This window comes from Physella acuta, unplaced genomic scaffold (assembly GCF_028476545.2).
Source record: "Physella acuta isolate Inbredline_101_S28 unplaced genomic scaffold, ASM2847654v3 ptg001869l, whole genome shotgun sequence".
Taxonomy (NCBI): domain Eukaryota; kingdom Metazoa; phylum Mollusca; class Gastropoda; family Physidae; genus Physella; species Physella acuta.
In genome coordinates this window covers 73,706-96,026 of record NW_026733375.1, presented here as the reverse complement: position 1 = coordinate 96,026, position 22,321 = coordinate 73,706, and the positions used below count along the sequence as shown (strand labels likewise).

At 36.5% G+C, this 22,321-nt stretch overlaps 2 protein-coding genes across 19 annotated transcripts in view; one reads left to right on the top strand and one right to left on the bottom strand.

The window, feature by feature from the left end:
• Positions 1-10,257, top strand: part of LOC131930947 (glypican-6) — a 78,555-nt gene extending 68,298 nt beyond the window's left edge. Inside the window, exons 6-8 of the mRNA XM_059287630.1 lie at positions 910-1,229; positions 4,060-4,235; positions 4,474-10,257. Coding sequence (XP_059143613.1) covers positions 910-1,229; positions 4,060-4,235; positions 4,474-4,823 — 846 coding nt within the window. The 3' untranslated portion in view covers positions 4,824-10,257. The remainder of the gene's footprint in view (positions 1-909; positions 1,230-4,059; positions 4,236-4,473) is intronic.
• A 119-nt stretch (positions 10,258-10,376) lies between these two features.
• Positions 10,377-22,321, bottom strand: part of LOC131930945 (dedicator of cytokinesis protein 9) — a 65,564-nt gene continuing 53,619 nt past the window's right edge. For 14 of the 18 annotated variants that reach the window (XM_059287619.1, XM_059287626.1, XM_059287610.1 and 11 more), the window contains 5 exons: positions 21,410-21,620; positions 20,774-20,970; positions 19,113-19,213; positions 18,594-18,732; positions 10,377-14,410 (listed from right to left, as the gene is read on the bottom strand). In XM_059287619.1, coding sequence (XP_059143602.1) covers positions 14,324-14,410; positions 18,594-18,732; positions 19,113-19,213; positions 20,774-20,970; positions 21,410-21,620 — 735 coding nt within the window. In that variant the 3' untranslated portion in view covers positions 10,377-14,323. Of the gene's footprint in view, positions 14,411-17,210; positions 17,245-17,995; positions 18,038-18,593; positions 18,733-19,112; positions 19,214-20,773; positions 20,971-21,409; positions 21,621-22,321 lie in introns of all 18 variants that reach the window. The other 4 variants (XM_059287629.1, XM_059287618.1, XM_059287622.1 and 1 more) reach the window with 3 other exon arrangements.

Here is a 22,321-nt window from a genome sequence, read left to right as displayed (position 1 = left end):
CATCCGTCAGGGGTTAATGGGTGCCCGAGACAGGGGGTTTGTTGTACACGGGGTTAATCTGTGCGGCGTGACATACGCTGGTGGGGGGGATTAGCTCCCGTCATTGGAGGGGTTAACGTTATGGGAGGTGTGATGTCAGTGGGAGGGGTGACGTCAGTGGGTGGGGTGACGTCATTAGAAGGTAAACTTAATGGGAGGGGTGATGTCAGTGAAGGTTTAACGTTATGGGTGGAGGGGGGGGGGGACATCATTGAAACCGGCGGGTGGCGAGCTGTTGTTGGGTTAACATCAGTGAGGATGTGACTTTTAAGTTCTCATCAATATAGCATTTTGACAATGTAGGACTGACTTTGAGGCACAGAACTGTGACTTTATAACGATTTGACTGAGATGTTTCAATTACATGACTGCTACATAACCAGTGTTTCTTCCAGACTTTTTTCTCCGGGGGTGCACTTGAAATTTTCGGGGGGGGGGGGGGGAGGGCGGACACTGTCAAAAAAATATATTTTTCTATATAAATTCCATTTATGCCTGAATGAAACTCTGTACATGACTGATACATGACTGCTACATGACTGAGATGTTACAACTACATGACTGCTACATGACTTCTAAATGACTGCTACATGACTGAGACGCTACAGCTACCCAGCCATTGCATCTAGCTTTTGTACAAACCCCTCAGTGTAAGACCAGTCTCTCTACCGTTTATTTCCTTGCAAACATCTTCTCCCTTGTGAAGCCTATCTAGACTAGCGTAACTCTCCCACATCTCTAGCTTGACGCCATTCCCCTTAAGCTTATCTAGACTAGCGTAACTCTCCCATGTCTCTAGCTTGTTCCCCTTGTTAAGCCTATCTAGACTAGCGTAACACATCTCTAACCTGTCCCCCCTTGTTCCCCCAGATCTTTGCCGGCTGTGGGGACCCCCCAACATCAAGTCCAGAAAACGTCGCCAGGCTCAGGACACGACCGAGACCCAGAAGCAAACTTTCGAGTTCCCCACCAGCAAGAACACCGTCAAGCCCGCCCCCGGGGACAAGACGGGCAAGAGGAGGTTCCCTGCGTCCGGCAACAAGCTGGAGCGGCTGGTCAGTAACATCAAGGACAAGGTCAACCAGACCAAAGACTTCTGGATCAATCTGGCACACAGCATCTGTAACAAACGAGCAGGTGGCGGACACGTCCACAGTGGAGGACTGTTGGAATGGTCAGGATAGGGGCAGGTGAGATACGGCAGGGCACAGGGGGGGGGGGGGGCAGGTGAGATATGGCAGGGGTACAGGGGGGGGGGGGCAGGTGAGGCAGGGTACGGGGGGGGGGCAGGTGAGATATGGCAGGGTACAGGGGGGGGAGGTGAGATGGCAGGCAGGGTACAGGGGCGGGGGGGGGGGGGGGGCAGGTTAGATGGCAGGGTACAGGGTGAAGTAAAACTTATTGCATGCTTAAGTTCACACATACAACAAATTGTTTTTTTCTAAAGAAAAAAAAATCTATAATCAAAACAACTTTTAACTAAGTCAAAATTCTGTATAATGTCCCTTATTTGATTTATCCAAGTTCATTTTTAATTAAATTACGACTTACTATTGTTTACGTTTTTAAGGTTAGTTGGATAAGGAACATATAGGTATTATCTCGACCATCATAATACTAGCACGCATCTATCAGTATTGCTGCACCTCCATTAGATGATCCTGGTGGCGCCCCTGATCTCACACAACACCCCCGCTCCCATACAACACCCCCCCCCCCCCCCCCCCCCCCCCCCCCACCATCTTACAAACTGGACCAATTTAACATTGTTTAAAATAGCCATCAGAGTTATGAGTATTTAAACGAATATTTGAACTGTGTTTGGTAAAATAAATATTTGCCTGTAAGTTATAACCGTGCACAAACGTGAGCTGTGAATTGTTTAAACGCCGTCTGCGAAAGTTATAAAAGTTGCTGAGTGCTTGTCTCCCCTCGGCCAAAACCAAGGGAAGTTAAAAAAAAAATTGTAGATTTTTTTTTTAAAAAGAAAAACAGGAACATGAATCATTCTTTCTGTCTTAGCCTGCTTGTTTACACGTAACGCGAGAGACTGCGAGATCGAAGAAATGGGTTTCTGCATGCTAGACTAGGCTTTTGGGCAGGGGGGATGTTGGAGAGGGAAGGGGGGGGGTGTTGGAGAGGGAAGGGGGGAATGTTGGAGGGGGAAGGGGGGAATGTTGGAGAGGGAAGGGGCGAGAAAGGAAGAAAAAAAATGTTTTGGCCCTGAGGGGATGTAACTCGACTGAATTGTCTTCTCTTGTTGCTTGAGAAATGTTCTCATACGTAAACGCCGGGTGGAAGGTTTTAGGATTTCGCTCAATTAGAATCGCTCACACAGGGGTAGCTTCCCCTTGCCTAGACGACTAGTCTCCCCTTACCTTCGTAGTCTGGGCAAGCATTGGTTGTCTTGCTGTCCATAATTTGACCCGCTGTCTCTGTGTACTGATTACGTTCACATTGTTTTAGTTTAAACTTTTCAATTAAATAAATAAACCTGCACGATATGACTTTAATACGACAGAACCAAAATAGCCATCATAGGATGTGTTTTTATGTGCTAGACGATTTAAAAAAAAAACTTCACACACCTAATGCGAGCGATGAAAGGTCGCCTGAAAGAAATTGTTTGTTGCGCCTAACCTCCGACCTTGATACGTCAACGAGTGTAAAAATAATTTACATTTTCAAGATTAAAATATGCAGCAGCGAGAATGGGGAGATAACTCCGGCCTTCTCGGGACGTAACAGGGGGGAGAACTGCGTGGTGGTAGTCGTGAATGAGATGCGTGGGTGTGAAGTTTTTTTTTTTTTTTAAACTGGGGCATATTTATTAAATCAAGATTAGGAGACTTTTATCCCCATACTAACAATACTGTACTGTATGGCGTAACATTTGTCCTGTAGTGGCCAAGTAGCCGTAGCTATTTCCCTGCAGAATAGGGCTGGTAAGTAGGTCACCATCCAGTTCTATGGCTCATGCAGGTTTTATTGAGCCGTAGAACTGGTTGGTGACCTACTTACCAGCCCTATTGTTATATTGTTGAGACGTTACATTTTAGTATCGGTCACCAACTCGGCTAGTGTTGCTAGTTAATCCTCTGTGTTGTGAACGCATCGTGTTCTTTGTTTTTAACAAAACTGATGCTATTACATTCTCCCCCCTCCCCCATCCTCAACCTCCCCCCACCCCCTTCTCGTCAAGCAGGTTCTTTGTGTAGATGTAGCTTTAGTCTGACCTAGTTTGTGGTTTTGAAATTATCACCTGGTCAGATATGACGTCACTATCTTAGGTACCTTGACATTCCTGGGGTCGGGCACAAAAATCAAAATGTCGGGTAGCAAACGTTGATCTAACCTTACACCCGGGGATAACGTGCCCGGGCTAAAAATAGATTTCACTCACTCCCTCCCAGGACACTCGCACCTGTTGTGATTTCCTCAAGGGTGGGGGGGAGAGGGGCGTATCGGGGAGATGGGAGGGGCGTATCTCTTGTGTAATGAATAAAGTAACTGCATATTTTTAGCACATTACTTTCACATTTGTAGCGCAGCTTAACTGTGTTACTTCACCAATTTTAGTGTACTACTTAACAATTTACACCACCGTGTACTTAACTAACAAATTTACAGAACTTTCAAGTGACGTTTAGGTAGATTTACCACAGTACAGTCTTTTATCAGGCGCGCTAAGGGGAGGGTACTCTGAAGTTATCTATCTTTAGCCACATTGGTTGAAAAGTACATAAAAACATCATATTAACCCAAAGCTTTTATATCACTTAGCTTAGTATTGATTTTAAAATATCGGATAGCCGTACAGGAACTAAGTTTCCATAAGACTGGCCTAGAGTAGTGTCCACAATGTAGCTATAATCTCATTATGGAACCAATACATTTTTTAACTTTTATGTTTATTTTTCTTTCTTTTATTTATTAAACCAAACTGCTCAAATAACTGTCAGGTTAATTGGACTAATTTCTGCTGTCACATGCCTTGACCACCTGTGTTGTGTATCCCAGGTATTTGCCTGAAGTCCAGAAAGACGGCATCCTCAACCAGATCAGCAACCCTGAGGTAGAGGTGGACGTGACCAAGGTCAACACGGTGGTCAGCAGACAGAAGGTGCAGCTTCAGCTCATCACCCACAGGCTCAACATTGCTGGGAAAGGGGAGGATGTGGATTGGATAGACACTGGTCAGTCAAAACACGCTGTGGTCAGCTTTTAGTTTAGTCTTAGTTTTATACCAGCCCATCTACAAAGGTATATATATATATATATATATATATATATATATATATATATATATATATATATATATATATATATATATATATATATATATATTTATATATAAGTAGGTACTACACGTTTTGACTGAAAAGAAATGCGTTTTGACTGAAAATAAATGCGGAGTGAATTTGTTTTTTCCAGAAATTGAGGGAGTGTTGAGTGGCAGTGGGAGTGGGGACCTGGAACTGGGCAGTGGCTCAGGTGATAGACCTCCAGTCACAGACGTGAACCCTGATATAGACATCGACAACCAGCCAAACAAGGAGACCAAGAAGCCAACCCCCGCTCGCCCCCCACCAGAAAGGAACAACCCCCGCAAGCCAGAGGTGCCACCTAAAGCTGATGACAGAGAGAACCGCCAACGCCCGGAGTCGTCACCCAAACCCAACAAGCCAGGCGGAAGAAATTCAGCGTCTCTTCTATCCATCTCATTAGGTGTAGTTGTACTCGTGCTTTCATTACATCATGGACTAGCGGAGATCATGTGTTGATATTAATTATACAGAATGGCAGAAATTTTTTCTCAAATACCAAGAGGAATTCATTTAAACCTAAAAGTTTTTTTAATAAGTTTAAACATATTTTTTATAAAGAAATTGAACTTACTTTAACTAGGAAGAAAGTGAATGTCAAAGATTTCTGTTCCACTGCTTGAGTTTTACCTGGGCTATCAGCCCTCCCTACAGAGTTTTATTTTTAATATTTGAATACCAAAGACTTTATTATTATCTTCAGTACCACATACTTTTATTTACTTAATTTTTAATCTTGAAAAGAAATTTGTTGAAGTTTTTTTTTACGTAAAGAATGTTTTCAAATTCTTTTATGAATGACCAAGATTGAATATAGTTCAGCATAGAAAAAATGCGTACATTAAGTAAGAAAAGACACGACAGTGCCTTTCATTAGCTGTTAGATCTAGCTGCTACTTATTTATAGACCATATATTCCTACCATGTGACATACATCAACCAATCAGAATCTGCTGCTGAGGACTATACAATTTATTTTCTCATACAGTGGTGGATGTATACATTTCTACGGACTTTATTTTTTCATTTTCCTAATGGATGTGTATGGCAATGAAGACCTAGAGAAATGGAAGCTTTAACTGTAAGCTAACGAACTTGGAAGCTTTAACTGTAAGCTAACGAACTTGTTCCAGGATGGAACCTGGTCTTGTTCATAGAACTTCATCGACATTTACCTTGTGCATGGAGTAAGGAGATGATGAGATATCTCTCTAACACCAGTGGGACATGATGAGATATCTCTGTATCACCAGTGGACCTCAAATCAAATTTGTACCGAGCCATCATATGATTCAACATAAATGTATATAAGCTATTTATGTAGAGGACAGATTGATCATATGTTGGGAGGGACAAGCGTGGTCGCTGGCCACAGATTTGTTTGGTTTTCAGACTCTTCAAGCGGATTGTAACTCATTTGTGTACGATTGTGTAATTGAGTGATAGTCTGTGGTGTGTCAGAGATGGTCAGTGATTGAAGTGGTTGTGATGTGTGACAGAGTGGTCAGTGATTTGTCATGTTTGTTTGAATGGTCAGTAAATGCTATTTGTGTGATCGAGAGTTAACGAGTTGCATAACATTTTTTATTTGTAAGCATTAAGTAAGGAACATGTAAATATAAAGTTTTAAAACGGGGGTACGAGCTGGACATGAGATATTCAACATGTCCGCAGCATTAAACTAAGGTTTGGATTTTTTTTCTCTCAAATCTAATTTCTTGGGTGAAACCTTTTCTTTAAGAAAATTTTACATGAAAATTTTCACAGAAAATTTCCCTTGTTAAGTCAATTCAACTGGACCTAAGCTCTACACATCTTAAGTCAGGGTTATCAAAGAAAAATATCCAGCATAATAGTTCAATTTTTATTTAGTGTGGATGACTTAATTGTTTTTTAAAGTATATGAAAAGCACATTTTTGAAGTTCAGTCCACATGCTAAATTTTAGTATTAGGACTTTTTAAATAACATTTGAAAACATATTTATAAAAAAAAAATGTTTTTATTCTATGTATAGAATTGTGTGACACAAGTAGATATTGTATTTTTTTAAAGTTCTCAAATCTACAATCTTGGCATTGCTGTCTTTGGCTACTGCCTCCACCATAGACACATCATGTTCTATAGCAACATTGCTGGATTGGTCCTGGCTAATGATAGCAAGAAACAACTCACGTCCATATCTTGTAGAGCAAACTGTTGTCCACACCACTGCCCCACATCTACCCAGTACTGCCCCACCATTTCTTAATACTGCCTGACCATAACACAGTACTGCCCCACATTGACCCAGCCCCCTCCCTACCCCAGTAGTCCACCCTATCTCACTGTATTCACATTTCAAAAGCCACAGCAGTGCCCTGTCCAACAGTACTCCATCAGCACCCCACCCCACCATTGCCCCCAGCAGTACCCCATCCCACCATTGCCCCCAGCAGTACCCCATCCCACCATTGCCCCCAGCAGTACCCCATCCCACCATTGCCCCCAGCAGTACCCCATCCCACCATTGCCCCCAGCAGTACCCCATCCCACCATTGACCCCAGCAAAACCCCATCCCACCATTGACCCTAGCAGAACCCCATCCCACCCTTGCCCCCAGCAGTACTGCTTGCCCCTACCCAGCAGTACCCCACCGTGCCTGTCAAGGCTGAAGTCCCAGCCACAAAGGCAGCTCTACCATCATGTACATTTGACCAAAGAAATGAGCTAAAAATAGATTTATCACTCAGCATAAAATTATTTTTTTTACCTAACAACAAATTTACTGGTATTTTTATTTAGTGCACTTAAAGCATTGTTTTTTAAAATCACATTTTTACTCAGGACAAGTCACATACATGTATTAATGAGCTAAATCATCTACAGTTTTTATTCATCTTTTTAAACATTTTGTGTGTTTTTTTAACTACCTCAACGATGAAGCAACCTACCGAATTGACATTTCATTCATGCAATGAGTCAATCCCTCACTCTTTCTTTGCTCCTGAGTTTATGACAATCACCACATTATTAGGTCCTTAGTTTAATTAAAAAAACTAATTAAACCAATTATATTTATTTGTATGGATGGATGTGCAGCTAATGAATGAGTAATCTTAAATCTTTTTACAAAAAAGAAAATGATGGCCATATTTTATTCAGTATAATGTAAACTGTCAAAAATTCTTTGTTTTTCCCCTACCCTAAATGTAAATTGTTAGACTTTTTTTTCTCTCCTTTGTTCCATTGTGTTATGTGTGTGCCTTTTAGCTGATCAACAATTTGTTTCAAACTAACTACAAAATCACATGTAGGTGTTTTAATAATTTTAATTTCGCCCACCACAAAAATCATTTTTTTGACTTGTCTATTTAATCAGTTCTACAGTCGCAAATCTCTGCTACAAGCTTTGAGTCTATAAACAATTTTTTTTGGCTTCAATCAGAGTTATGATCACATGTCTTTTATAAGTTTTATGTTTTACAGAAGTATAACAATTCACTTTTTAATGAAACTTTTATTAGTTGTTATACATTTCAAGCAGCAAAGGTATATTATATTTTGACTTTTATACTTTTAAGGTAAAGTTTTAACCTCGTATAAAATTTCTTTAAGAAATTGTGGTCAGTCGATTATATCAAGCTGGCTCAGCTTATTTCTAGATCACAAAAAATAATGTTAAAGAGTGAAAGCTAGTTTTTCCCACATGTAAGTTGAAACATGCCCACAGCCCAAGATGGGCGACATGCCAGAATAAGATGATGTTGACGAAAGGCTGCTTTTCCTTGCCTCTGTAGATCTCTGTCCACCCAGCTCTGATAGGCTCCGAGGAGTGGCTGGGCAACTCTACTTCCCCTACCCCACAAACCACCAGTTCCTGATATTGTTGAACACGTGAGCCTCTGTGCCACTGAAGTGTTATAAAACCCTTTGTGTTTATGCATAATAAATACAAAGACGTAAACAGAAGGTTGAAATTTTTTTTTCCAATGAGGAAGGTGAGTAGATTGTATAGAGTTATGTGTTACTTACTGTGTATAAATATCATTGAGAAATATTTACAATAAGAAAGTGTACACTTGTTACTGTATTCATGATTACTTTCATGTCCTGGACTGTAAACCCACTTGTAAAGTCCAGGCTATTCTTTATAGTAATGTTGGTATGTGCATAAAATATTTGTATGATTTTGTAAAATATTATATGACAGCTGGGTTAGGTTTGGGGAGGGGGGTGGGTGTCATTGGGGTGGTATAAACTTTTGTCAGTCATGATTTAAACTGTATTTACCTGTCTGTGTATTTGTCACTTTATTGGAACTTTGTACTTGTCATTTTACCAGAACTTTGTACTTAGAATTTTTTTGGAACCAGTTGTCAGTTTATAAACAAACATTGGGAAAATGCTTTTTTTTTTTAAATTTTCTCAGAAATTTTTAATTTTACTTTATGGTGATTGAAAATTGTTAAAACTACAAAAAAAGTATGTTGAAAGAATCATCATGGTACAATTTGTTTTTTTGTAATGTTTACAATATACATAACATATACATACAACTAAAGCATATGCCATGCTGATCGAAGTTTTATATTTTTATTAAATATTGATACAACTAAATTAATTGTGAAATGATATGTGTGTTTTGTACCTATTGTCCAAGTTGTTAGACACATAATTTATTCTTTTAGTATTGATTGATATATTTGAACTATGTATTTATTTTGTCTTCTGTCAAACATTCAGTTAAAAAAAACAACTTTGGCTTGAAGCAGTATAGACCCCCATAGGGCATCTTTATTTTTTTAAAGTCACAGAATTTTAAGAAAAACTTGTTAAGTTCAAGTGAATTAATTAACTGTTTTGTATTACCATGTGCTTTTGTTTTTGTAATTTAATTAGTGGACATCAAAGTTTTAATAAATAACAATAAAATCATTTTTGAAATCAAATTTAGTTTTATGTATGGTTCAAGTAATTTTTTTTATTGCATGAAAAAAAATTGAGAGGTAGCTCTTTTCACATATTTGGGTTGTGATTCATCTATGTATTTTGTTTATCTTTAAATTTAAAAAAGAATTTCTGACTATGCAATAGTGAGATACATAGGAACTTGTAACATTATAGTGAAATATTTCATCTCTGTATAGCCCTAACAATACATGCATTTATTTTTTTAAATTAACATTTTAATAGTCATATTGGAGTGTTTTCATCTTGAATGTCAAACCATCAGTTTTTAGAATCAACATTTATATCTTGAAGTATTTGCCGGCATAATTTTAGTCATTTAAATAAATAAACAGCCAAAAACATTTTCTGGCCAAATCCTTGTTTTAACAGCTGTTACCATTGCTAATACATCTTTTGTTTTAAAAGACAGCCTTCAAAATAGTTTAGAAAAAAAAAGTTTTAACATCTTTTGTTTTAAAAGATAGCCTTAAAAATAGTTTAGAAAAAAAAAGTTTTAAAATAACCGCAGCGTTAGTTTTGCAATTGACCAAGCACAAATGATTGCTGTCAAATTGAATCTTCTCATTTGTTGGTGTGTGCAAGAGATGACACAGATGTGATCACAGCCAAACTGGCAAGCTGGCAGCAAGTCTTAGACTGTTCTTCCATTCACAAATTAAATTCTTCTAGACCCACCAGCTGTTTTTGTTAGCATTATATAAACAAGTTAATTGCCTAATTAGTGGATTAAAAGAGGATTTTGTATATAGAAGACTGAAATAAATTAGACTTTTTTTTTCTCAAAAGGTTGGTTGTATCCTGCCACTGTAGGCTTTTATTTTGTTTTTAACTTGTGTGTTTATAGACTTGTCAAGCTGTGGTCCTAGATCAGTTTGTGTTGGTTCTCATGCATTCACGATGTAAAGAAATGGAAATTAAAAAATATTTGTTAGTAACAAAACCGTTGTGTTTTTGAAAGTTCATTTTAACTTACTTTATGTAAATTTTTATTCCATCTTCATGTTCACTGACCTCTGTCCATCTGCCTAAAAGTAAAATGGTAAACTTCATATCTTTTGTTTTTACAAATAAATTTATTGATCATAATGAGTAACATACATTTATTTATAGACAAGCTAAAAAAATCTGATATAAAACAAAATGCGTTACACAAATTTTGATCATAACAAAAAAAAATACATGTATGAACAACTCTTTTAAAAAAAAAGCCAAATAAATATTAAGTCATCTTGTGTTAATATCAAACAGTGGATGAAATCTACGTGTGAAAAATATGGGGTGTTCGTTACATTATGACAGAACAGAGGCCAACACTAGCGCTAGCTGGCAACATGGTAGAGGTGCACTAATCAGCAGGTTGGGTGGTGAAGATCTGGTTTGGTCAGAAGAAGAATAAAACACTGGGTTATAAAAGGCACACATTGAAAACAATAATATGCCTGTATGACATTGCATAGCAGTGCTAATGTTATGTTAGTCAATGATTCTGTATGTAGTAATTTAAGTGGGAAAAATTGTAGTTAGCTTCACCATGCCTTGTATTGGCTAGATTAATTCTTAATATTGTACGAGTGAATAGATCATCTTGCTTTACTTTTAAACACAATTAATAGTAATATTTTAATAGGATTATCTTATATATAAAGATGAATACATAGTTCAATTAATATTTTTAAAAAATTTGTTATGTATAACGTTGATAATAATGGAGGGGTTTTATTTGAATGACTGAGCTAAGGTATACTGCATGCTAGGTAAAGGCTTTAATGTTAGGTGTGAGCAGTTCAAACAACCAATACATGTGTGCTGGTGAGCAAAATAAAAAACTGTTTCTCTCTGGACTTAGACATAATTTTTCAGCACCCTGTACAACAACATTCAATTTAAAAAATTTGTGAGCACAATTTAAAAATTGTGAGCCGAAAAATAGGCAAAAAAAAAAAAATAATTTGACTTCAAATGTTAATATAATGAGTTATTATCATCTTTTCTAACTAGATTTATTTAGGTAAAGTTGTAAATAGGTTAGTCATGAATATAACCAAGAACACAACTACACACATTTTTCATTAGGACCCTGACCAAGAAAATAAATGTAGGTGTTAGAAGTAAAAACTCAAACTGCAGTTAAAAAAAAAAGGAAATTCACACTTGACAAAATTAATTAAAAAATAAAAATATTTGGTGTATATTTCAGTCGGTTGATATGGAAGCCACAATACAACTGGTTCATCTGAAGCTTCCAGTGCAGATAGTTCATGCATTCCCAGATGAAACAAAGTTAAAACCATAAAAATAAATTAATTAAATATTGACCAGAGGATGAAGGGAGAGCACAAGCTGGATATGGGAAAGGGAGATAACTAGCCAATGCTGGTTTTTGTCACTACCAATTTAAAAATATCAAATATATCTGGGTAATAAATCAATCATATGGTGGTGATTGTTATGGAAGTCGTCCAGGTACACAGACAGGTGTTTACTTTTAAAGAGAGATTGTTCTATTCTAAGTTATAAAAAAACCTTATACAAGTTGTTCCAAAAATTTTTGTTTGTTCCTGTGATAAAAGTTATACTCAAGTATCAAATAATAAACAGGAAGAGGGCAGCACAAAGAACAAACCAAAGAAATCGTGTGCATATGTAACGGCTGATTGACTTGTCCTGACATATCACAGCAGCAAGGGAAAAAAACAAGCACACTGAACACAAGGCAACATTTTTTATCTTTTTAGCACTTTTTTTTTATCTTTTGAAAATTAACACATTTTTTATCTTTTGAAAATTAACACATTTTTCATCTTTTGAAAATTAACAAATTAGACCAAGAACATTTGAACGTTTATGAGAAATTTTCCTTTTTCATGGTCTCAAAAATGGTCTAAAATTAGAATTTTAAACATCTGAATCTCAAGATTTGTCTTTTTTTTTAACTGCACTTTTCCACATTTCAACAAGTACCACAACAGTTGTAGCAAACAAACATCTGAAAACATTTAGTACACATGTACAACATTAAACAGATTGTTAACACAAAAAATGTGTAATTTCATAAAAAATCTTAGATATTTAACAAGATGAGGACAGAGATGAAAAGTGTTTTGTTGAGAGAAAAAAAGAAACTACTGGGGCAGTTGGGAGGTTATATTAAATAATTTACTAAGCCAAACCAAATGTAAATTTTTTTTATTTTTTTTTTTAATTTTAAACTAAGGGAGACAACTGAAATAAAACGGTTTTTTGATAGTGTGTAGAGCAAAATTGGTAGAAAATTACAGACTTTAATTCTTTCTTCACACTTGTAAAGATCTTTTTAAAATTATATTTTTTTTAGTAATTTCATCTTTATTGGGTTTAAGTAAACTTAAAAAATTACTTGCTTTTAGCAGAAAGCCCAGAAGTTCTATTTTCTTCTGCGGCAAATGTGAAATTTTGTAGGGTTCATGAATTATCTTTCCTTTTCTTAAAAATGTGTCCAAGTGTTTATTGAAATGGTTATATCACAGATACAAGATGAGAAGATGAGTGTTAAATTACAATGAGGGTGTTCAGTCTCACCAGCTAGTTCACAAGGTCAGGAGATTGTCAGGGAAATGTATAATGTCACAGATTGGTCTACAATGTCAGGGTATTATGATATCAAGAGAAGGAACATTAAATATTATTAAAGCTTAAACAAAGGAAACAATGATGCAATCTTTTGGCTGAATGAAAACAAAAAGATGAAGGCAGGCAGTGAAAGTAAACAATTCTCAGTCAAAATATAAAATAAATTTGATTCCTTGCAGCAGCTGGATAGATAAAACGTATTTAAAATATTTTGGCTGGAAAAATACATAATGTACGTAATTTACATTTCTAGACCATCAACTAATTAGTTATACACATGAGGCAATATATGTTAACATTTGTCAATATTTACAACAAACTAAAACCTTTTACCAGATTATGAACAAAATAAAACAAAGCCATGGTGGTACAAATAACAAAATTAGTTCTGGTAAACAAATGGCAAAAAATCTGGCAACACGTCTATCACACCAGCAGCCATACTATATACAACATTTGTTAAGAAATTATTTCAATAATGAATTATTCAGACTTTTAAAAACATGGGATATCAACTTGAAAGTTGTTTGAAACAAAAATGTCTTGACAGAATTGACACTGGCAAGATTTAAAACAACCTTTAAAACCAATGTGGCACATTAACAAACTGGGGTAGGGGAAGGAGTGGAAGGGGGGGGGGGATAACTTATTACAACTATCAGATCTAATATCTGTGCTATTCAAAATGTTTTAACTGCTATTAAATATAAGGTAAAATGATTAGGGGTCATCCATTTATGACGTTCACATGGTGGGGGTTCCAAAAAAGATTGACTTAAATGGTCTTTTGAAAGGGAATTAAGTGGATTTTTGTAGACGGGGGAGGGGGGGGGGGGGAGAAAGAGGAGGGGGTTCCACAATCCAAAAAATTTGTGGACGTCATAAATAGATGACCCCTTATTTAGTATGTTTGACAAAAGCTTAACACATCAGTTAGCTACAAAAAAAATCCGAACAATTAAGCTCCCTTTTGAAAGTCACAAAAAAGTGTTTTGATTCATGGGTAGATTATAAGTGCACTTTAAGAGAGCCAAAAAAAAAACCAATGTACTTAAAGGCTATGTCTCACGTTAATGCTATTATTAATGTCCCTGCTTACATCAAACATTAAGTAGCTTAGGCCTACACGTAGAATATGTTCCTGAAATCAGGATGAGTTTTAAGTGAGTACATAGGAAGGATCAACTGGCTCACATCAAACTGTTATCCCTCTTGTCCAGAAGTTTAGATAGTTCAACAGAATATCCCAGTAGAAGAACAGGTCAACCACCTTGTCTAGAATGACCCTCTTGAAGGATGGTTCAACCGCCACTGTGTCCAGAATGACCCCCCCTAGAAGGATGGTTCAACCATCACCTAGTCCAGAATAACCACACAAACCACACAACCACAGATGACTATGCTGAGCTGGTGCCAACAGAGAGGCCTCCTATAAATGTCATTGACTGTCTTTGATGACTGCCCAGCCAATCATGCGGAACTATCTGGGAACAGAACAAATAAAAAAGGTTATCACTTGCTGGTGTAAAACAGAACCAACCAATCAAAACAACGCAACTTGCAACTGTTTAGGAAATGTTGGACCGGCACATTATTAAACACTTATATTTAATCTTCACAATCTTATTGACTAAAATAATTTTACCATTAACCTCCTCCCCCAATATGAATTATGTTAACTAAAATTAAAAGGTTCTTCATATATTTAAAAGACAAAATAAACATTATGAGACAAGTATTGAAAAATAATTCAGAAATGAAGGATTTTAAAACAAAATTATTATATTTGCAATTTGAGAATAATTTATGCAGGTTTTGAGAGTTTTGTTGCAGTAAAGAAAAACTGGAAAAAATTCAACATTTTATTTTTGAAATTACACTTTTTTTTTCCAATTAATATTAAATTCTTGAAATTAATATCACCATTAATTATTTAAATTAAATCTAAGTAAAAATGCAATTATTTTACAAACTAACATTTAAGCCACTACTAATACAAGAATCAACTAGCAAAAGATTTTGGCAGTGACAAAATTAGTTGGAGTTTTATCGTTACAGACATTAGAAGAGATTGAAAGAAATTCTTCAAGAGAAATTTAAACAGAAATATACACGAAACATTGTCTTACAAGGGAGAAGAGGAAAACTAAATTTTTAAGTCCCCTAAATATCTGCTAGACTTGGTTTTATCAATACACTGATTACATGGCTGAGTAGATGACATGACATTAACATTTGGGTAGATGACATGACATTTGGGTAGATGACATGACCTGGGGGTAGATATCATGACACATGGGTAAATGAGATGACATAAGTAAATGAGAAGACATGAGTGGATGTCAAAGCAGAGTAGATGACATGACATTTGGGTGGAGGTGATATTTGGGTAGATGACATGACATTTGGGTAGATGGAAGTCACAGAAATGGGGCAGACAACTCTAGCCAACACCACATGCTAAAAATAGTTCCTACAACAGATTCTAGCCATGCATGAAGTCATTCTCTAGTTGGGAAGTGCTTATAGCGGTCAAAGGTAGACTAAATAAGCAACTTGCTTTTTCTGTCAATGGTCAAAGGTAGACTAAATAAGCAACTTGCTTTTTCTGTCAATGGTCAAAGGTAGACTAAATAAGCAACTTGCTTTTTCTGTCAATGGGCTGGCAAGGAAAAAAACCCACTGCTTATATCCTCTGATATATGCTACAAAAGATGCTTATTTCATTAACTAGTTAAAATTCTTAACATTTGCTCTCATTAAAAATCATTAATGTCATTTTTTTAATAATCTTAACCTAACTGTAAACCCTAACCCTAGCCTTAACCCTAATTTAACTACAATGCTGTAAAATTTATATTACCTATGCCATTTACACTACAAACAAAATAAAAACACCAGTGCTCTACTCAGTTCAGATCCCAAAACCTTCTTGATAACCAACATTCTCTCAATCCTGCCATATAGATACTAGAAACAAACTTCAAAACATTTTATAAAATTAATAAAAATTGCGTTAAAATTATTCTAAAAATGTGTATGCCTATAAATAGAAACTATTATTGCAATTGCCAGAAATAAGCAGCTTATTTATTTAGCCTTCCATTTACAGATTGAGAGCACTTCCCTCTATTTGTTGAAGCTTCTAACACATTTAAATCTGTTTTAAAAAGGTCAGCGTCAGTAGTGTCGTAGTGTCAGTAATTAAACGGTTTTGATTAGACAAGTCACCTGAAACCTGTCCTGTAGGATCTTGTTAACAAAAACACTAATTGCTTTAGAGATATTAAGTAAAAAACACTAATTGCTTTAGAGATATTAAGTAAAAAACACTAATTGCTTTAGAGATATTAAGTAAAAAACACTCATTACTTTAGAGATATTCAGTAAAAAATACTAATTACTTTAGAGATATTAAGAAAAAACACTAATTGCTTTAGAGATATGAGGGGGAGAAACACTAATGGCTTTAGAGATATTAAGTAAAAAACACTAATTGCTTTAGAGTAATTAAGAAAAAAAACCACTAATTACTTTAGAGATATTAAGAAAAAAACACTAATTAATTTAGAGATATTAAGTAAAAAACACTAATTGCTTTAGAGATACTAAGTAAAAAAACACTAATTAATTTAGAGATATAAAGTAAAAAACACTAATTGCTTTAGAGATATTAAGAAAAAAACACTAATTGCTTTAGAGATATTAAGTAAAAAACACTAATTGCTTTAGAGATATTAAGTAAAAAACACTAACTGCTTTAGAGATATTAAGATAAAAACACTAATTAATTTAGAGATATTAAGATAAAAACACAAATTGCTTTATAGATATTTAGAAAAAAAAACACTAATTGCTTTAGAGATGTTAAGAAAATAAACAGCTAATAAAATGACAGCAGGATACATTTTTAAAAATCAGAATGCATATGATATAGAAATAAACATCTACTAAAATATAATGTGCAACACATATAAAAGTTTATCAATTCTAATTAATGACAAAGATATGTAAACTAAGCTGACCAAAAAGTATGTGCCCACTGGATTGTTAGAACTAATCTAGTTAAGTAAATGTGTTAAGTCATTTAAAACCAAAGCAAATTGTAAACGTCAATGTTTTTTTTAATGAAATGTACTATTGAAAAGATAATAAAGGAAGCATCAAATATGCTTTCAACAAAAATGCTTGTACTGAGTGCCAGTATGTCCCACTAACTTGGCTCTGACCATGATGGACAAACTGACCACAAGCAGTTTAAAATTTGGCTCTAGCTGTCCTTACCTGGCCGGCTATTTCTCTGATCTCCTAGGATGACCTAGAATTTGTGGGAGCTAAAATTAGTTTCCTTTCATTAAGGACATGATTTCCCTTAAACTTTTAAAACAGAATGATGACGGATGTTGAATGGGATATGACTCTAATACAGTAATAACTTGTGATGAAAGGGAGATAAGTTTTGGTAACAAGAATGGCTATTGCCTGAATAATTTTAGAAGCAACAATTTTACTTAAATTCATGACAAGAAAACTTCCATTGATAGAAACCTTATGACATACACCTTAAAATAATTTGTTACTAGCCATGGCTAATGATTTTTTTTCTTCTAAGCCATGGCTTATCTTAGCTGAGGTTGGTGTTTAAAGATCTTAAATAAAAGTTAATTTTTAACTAAAATGTAACTTTAAACCAAGTTGTTTTTATTTCCAGTTGGTTCAGCTTCATCTCCACACACAAAGACAAACAAAAACAACAAATGAAAATAATGCAAGACTTGAATTAAAATTTTCAACTCAACACAGTAAATTGGTGAAAATGTACAAAATGTTATCTCACTCTATACATGTGAACGATACCCCATCAATGCTGAAGCCCCATATCCAGATAGACTAGAATTTGTATAGAGCCGAAACAAGCATGAGATTGAATGATATACAGCATGAAATTATTATTATTTCCTCAGAACTTGTGTAAATATTAGTTGCAGTTTAGAATAATTAGAAAAAAAACTACTTCTTTCAAAACTACACTGTATGCAAAAAAAAAAAAGTAGTTTATTCAGATTTACCAATTAATGTTGTGTTCCTTGTTGAAAATCAAGAAAACTGATCTAAAGAGAAAACATGCTTGAGTCAAACAGGAGGAAAAACAAACAAAAATAAAATGGAGCTCTCGGGTGTAAAAAGTTAAAAAGTATTTGAAAATATGGAGCAGGGTAAGAGAAAAACAATCACATGCTTTAACAAAGAAACAATTAAAAAATTAAAACTTTGCAAACTTAAAAATAAAGGCTTGATAAACAATTTAACTATTCCACTTTTGGTATAAAAACTCAGCATGCCTAAATGTTTGTTGAAATTTGATGTTGAAAGATATGGAGAAACAAAGCCAGATAGCTTTGGAAACATTTAAATAACCAATGTTACTATTGTTAGACCCTAAAAACTGTAATCGCAGTCTAGTGGTCAGAAAATTATGATAAGCTAAGAACCATAACTGGTTTTAAATTATAAATGGAGAATTTTAACTAGTTGAATCAAGAACCATAACTGATGTTAAATAATAGGTGAAGAATGATAACTAGTTAGATCAAGAACCATAACTGGTGTTAAATTATAGATGAAGAACTTTAATTGATTGGATCAAGAACCATAACTGATGTTTACCTTCTCCCCTAACAGGATAGACAACCTCTCTGCTATCTCCTGGAAACCTGCCTTCAAGGATTCGTGGTATTCTTTCTGCTCCGTGGCTATAAGCTTGGCATTAAGGTCAAGGGCATCTTTACATGTTGTCACAAACTCTCTAAAAATAGAAAACATAAATTATATGTCAGTGGCATATATGATTATATAAATATATTTGTATGCTTAAATTTAGAGATCGTTCTAAAAATAAAATAAAAAATATTTCACTATACCATTATAAGTTTGGTATGTAAAGGGTATTTTTACTTTACTTTTTATAAAGAGAATCTGCCTTTTATTTCTAGTCATGTTTCAATTTGTTGGTGAATCTATAACTGATTGTAATTAAAAGATGTTTTTATATTTACTACTTTAAGTAAAGATTAGCATGTGACCTCAAATCCACCAGTAGCTAACTTGGCAGTGAGTACAACCTATGCCAGGTAAAGCAGACATCTTTAAGCCAAACTGAGCTTGAGGTAAAAAATGGGAACACACCTAAAAATAGCTTTCAACCTATCACTCTTATCCACCGGATACTGGGCAATTTTCTCTGGATTCAGGAAAGCTTCAGCATAAGCCAATGGACCTGCATTCACCTAGAATAAAAAGTTCATTCAGGCGTCTCAATCAGAGTATGTTATAGAGGTGGGCTAGGTGGATGGAAAAGTTGATGCATGAACTTACCTGAGTGCTTACACATCTAACATCTTACCTGAGTGCTTACACCTCTATCATCTTACCTGAGTGCTTACACAATCACTTGAGTGCTTACACCTGTGACATCTTACCTGAGTGCTTACACCTGTGACATCTTACCTGAGTGCTTACACAATCACTTGAGTGCTTACACCTGTGACATCTTACCTGAGTGCTTACACCTGTGACATCTTACCTGAGTGCTTACACCTGTGACATCTTACCTGAGTGCTTACACCTGTGACATCTTACCTGAGTGCTTACACCTGTGACATCTTACCTGAGTGCTTACACCTGTGACATCTTACCTGAGTACTTACACCTGTAACATCTTACCTGAGTGCTTACACCTGTGACATCTTACCTGTGTGCTTACACCTGTGACATCTTACCTGAGTGCTTACACCTATGACATCTTACCTGAGTGCTTACGCCTATGACATCTTACAAAATCTGCTTACACCTGCGACGTCTTACCTGAGTGCTTACACCTGCGACATCTTACCTGAGTGCTTACACCTGTGACATCTTACCTGAGTGCTTACACCTGTGACATCTTACCTGAGTGCTTACACCTGTGACATCTTACCTGAGTGCTTACACCTGTGACATCTTACCTGAGTGCTTACACCTGTGACATCTTACCTGAGTGCTTACACCTGTGACATCTTACCTGAGTGTTTACACCTGTGAAATCTTACAAAATGTGCTTACACCTGTAGCATCTTACCTGAGTACTTACACCTGTGACATCTTACCTGAGTGCTTACACCTATTACATCTTACCTGAGTGCTTACACCTGTGACATCTTACCTGAGTGCTTACACCTATTACATCTTACCTGAGTGCTTACACCTACGACATCTTACCTGAGTGCTTACACCTGTAACATCTTACCTGAGTGCTTACACCTGTGACATCTTACCTGAGTGCTTACACCTATGACATCTTACCTGAGTGCTTACACCTGTGACATCTTACACAATTTGCTTACACCTATGACATCTTACCTGAGTGCTTACACCTGTAGCATCTTACCTGAGTACTTACACCTGTGACATCTTACCTGAGTGCTTACACCTGTGACATCTTACCTGAGTGCTTACACCTATGACATCTTACCTGAGTGCTTACACCTGTGACATCTTACACAATTTGCTTACACCTATGACATCTTACCTGAGTGCTTACACCTGTAGCATCTTACCTGAGTACTTACACCTGTGACATCTTACCCGAGTGCTTACACCTGTGACATCTTACCTGAGTGCTTACACCTGTGACATCTTACCCGAGTGCTTACACCTGTGACATCTTACCCGAGTGCTTACACCTGTGACATCTTACCTGAGTGCTTACACCTGTGACATCTTACCCAAGTGCTTACACCTGTGACATCTTACCTGAGTGCTTACACCTGTGACATCTTACCTGAGTGCTTACACCTGTGACATCTTACCTGAGTGCTTACACCTCCCTGCAGCTTGAGCTGAAGTCTGATCATGTCTGGGACTGGACTGTTGATGGCCTCCCTGAGGTCAGCGACCTTTGTCCTCATCTCATCAATGGCCACCTCAATTGGGGTCAAGATTATCTCCTTCCTACCCCCCTCCTTCACCTCAATCCTCTTCTTCACATATGGGAATGAATGAGTTGCTAAAAACATAATATGCGAATGAATGAGTTGCTGAAAACATAATATGCGAATGAATGAGTTGCTAAAAACATAATATGGGAATGAATGAGTTGCTAAAAACATAATATGGGAATGAATGAGTTGCTAAAACATAAATTGAGAAGAAAATACATCTATTTTATTCCTACTATATCTAAATTGGACAAGCTCATCTAATCAAAAAGTAGGCCCTAGTTATATAAAACATCTTGAGTGTTTTTTCTCCTTTTAATTCTTGAAACTATTAAGCATCTTTTGAAAATGCTTTAAAAAAAATGCAAGTCTCAAAACAGATTAATTTAGAAAACCAGACAACTCTGATTAGAATTATTAGATGGATGTACAGAGTTGCCACATTGTAAAATCAGACCAAATTAATTATTTTCTCTAAAACAGTGAAAAAGTGTAGAGTGATCTTACTTGTGATGATGAACCTGCGTTTATGTTGCTCCTCTATACTGCCTTGCTCCTTGCCTGACCTGGTAAAGGGCAGCTCGTACATGAAGTTGCGAACATTGTTGTTACGCTCAAATTCTGTGACCCGGTTGGCCAGATCATTTTCTTCAAAGTAAGGTGTGACATAGACGATTTGAATGTAGGCATACTTAGGGTCAAGGTCACCTGGAGATATCTGTGAATATATTGCACATATTTCAAAATTATTAGATGTAAAAATAGTAAGAACCAAAAAGACCTAGTACTATCCCTGTTAAATCTGCCATGTTAAACCTGCCCACATCCCAGTTAAACCTTCTCCCAACCCAGCTAAACCTCATAGCCCAGTTAAACCTGCCCCCAGCCCAGTTAAACCTACCCCAGCCCAGTTAAACCTACCCCAGCCCAGTTAAACCTACCCCAGCCCAGTTAAACCTTCCCCAGCCCAGTTAAACCTTCCCCAGCCCAGTTAAACCTACCCCAGCCCAGTTAAACCAACCCCCAATACCAGTTAAACCTTCCCGAGCCCAGTTAAACCTTCCCCAGTCGAGTTAAACCTATCCCAGCCCAGTTAAACCTACCCCAGCCCAGTTAAACCTTTCCCCCAGCCCAGTTAAACCTGCCCCCAGCCCAGTTAAACCTGCCCCCAGCCCAGTTAAACCTGCCCCCAGCCGAGTTAAACCTTCTCCCAGCCCAGTTAAACCTACCCCAGCCCAGTTAAACCTTTCCCCAGCCCAGTTAAACCTGCCCCCAGCCCAGTTAAACCTTCCCCAAGCCCAGTTAAACCTACCCCAGCCCAGTTAAACCTTTCCCCAGCCCAGTTAAACCTGCCCCCAGCCCAGTTAAACCTTCTCCCAGCCCAGTTAAACCTGCCCCCAGCCCAGTTAAACCTGCCCC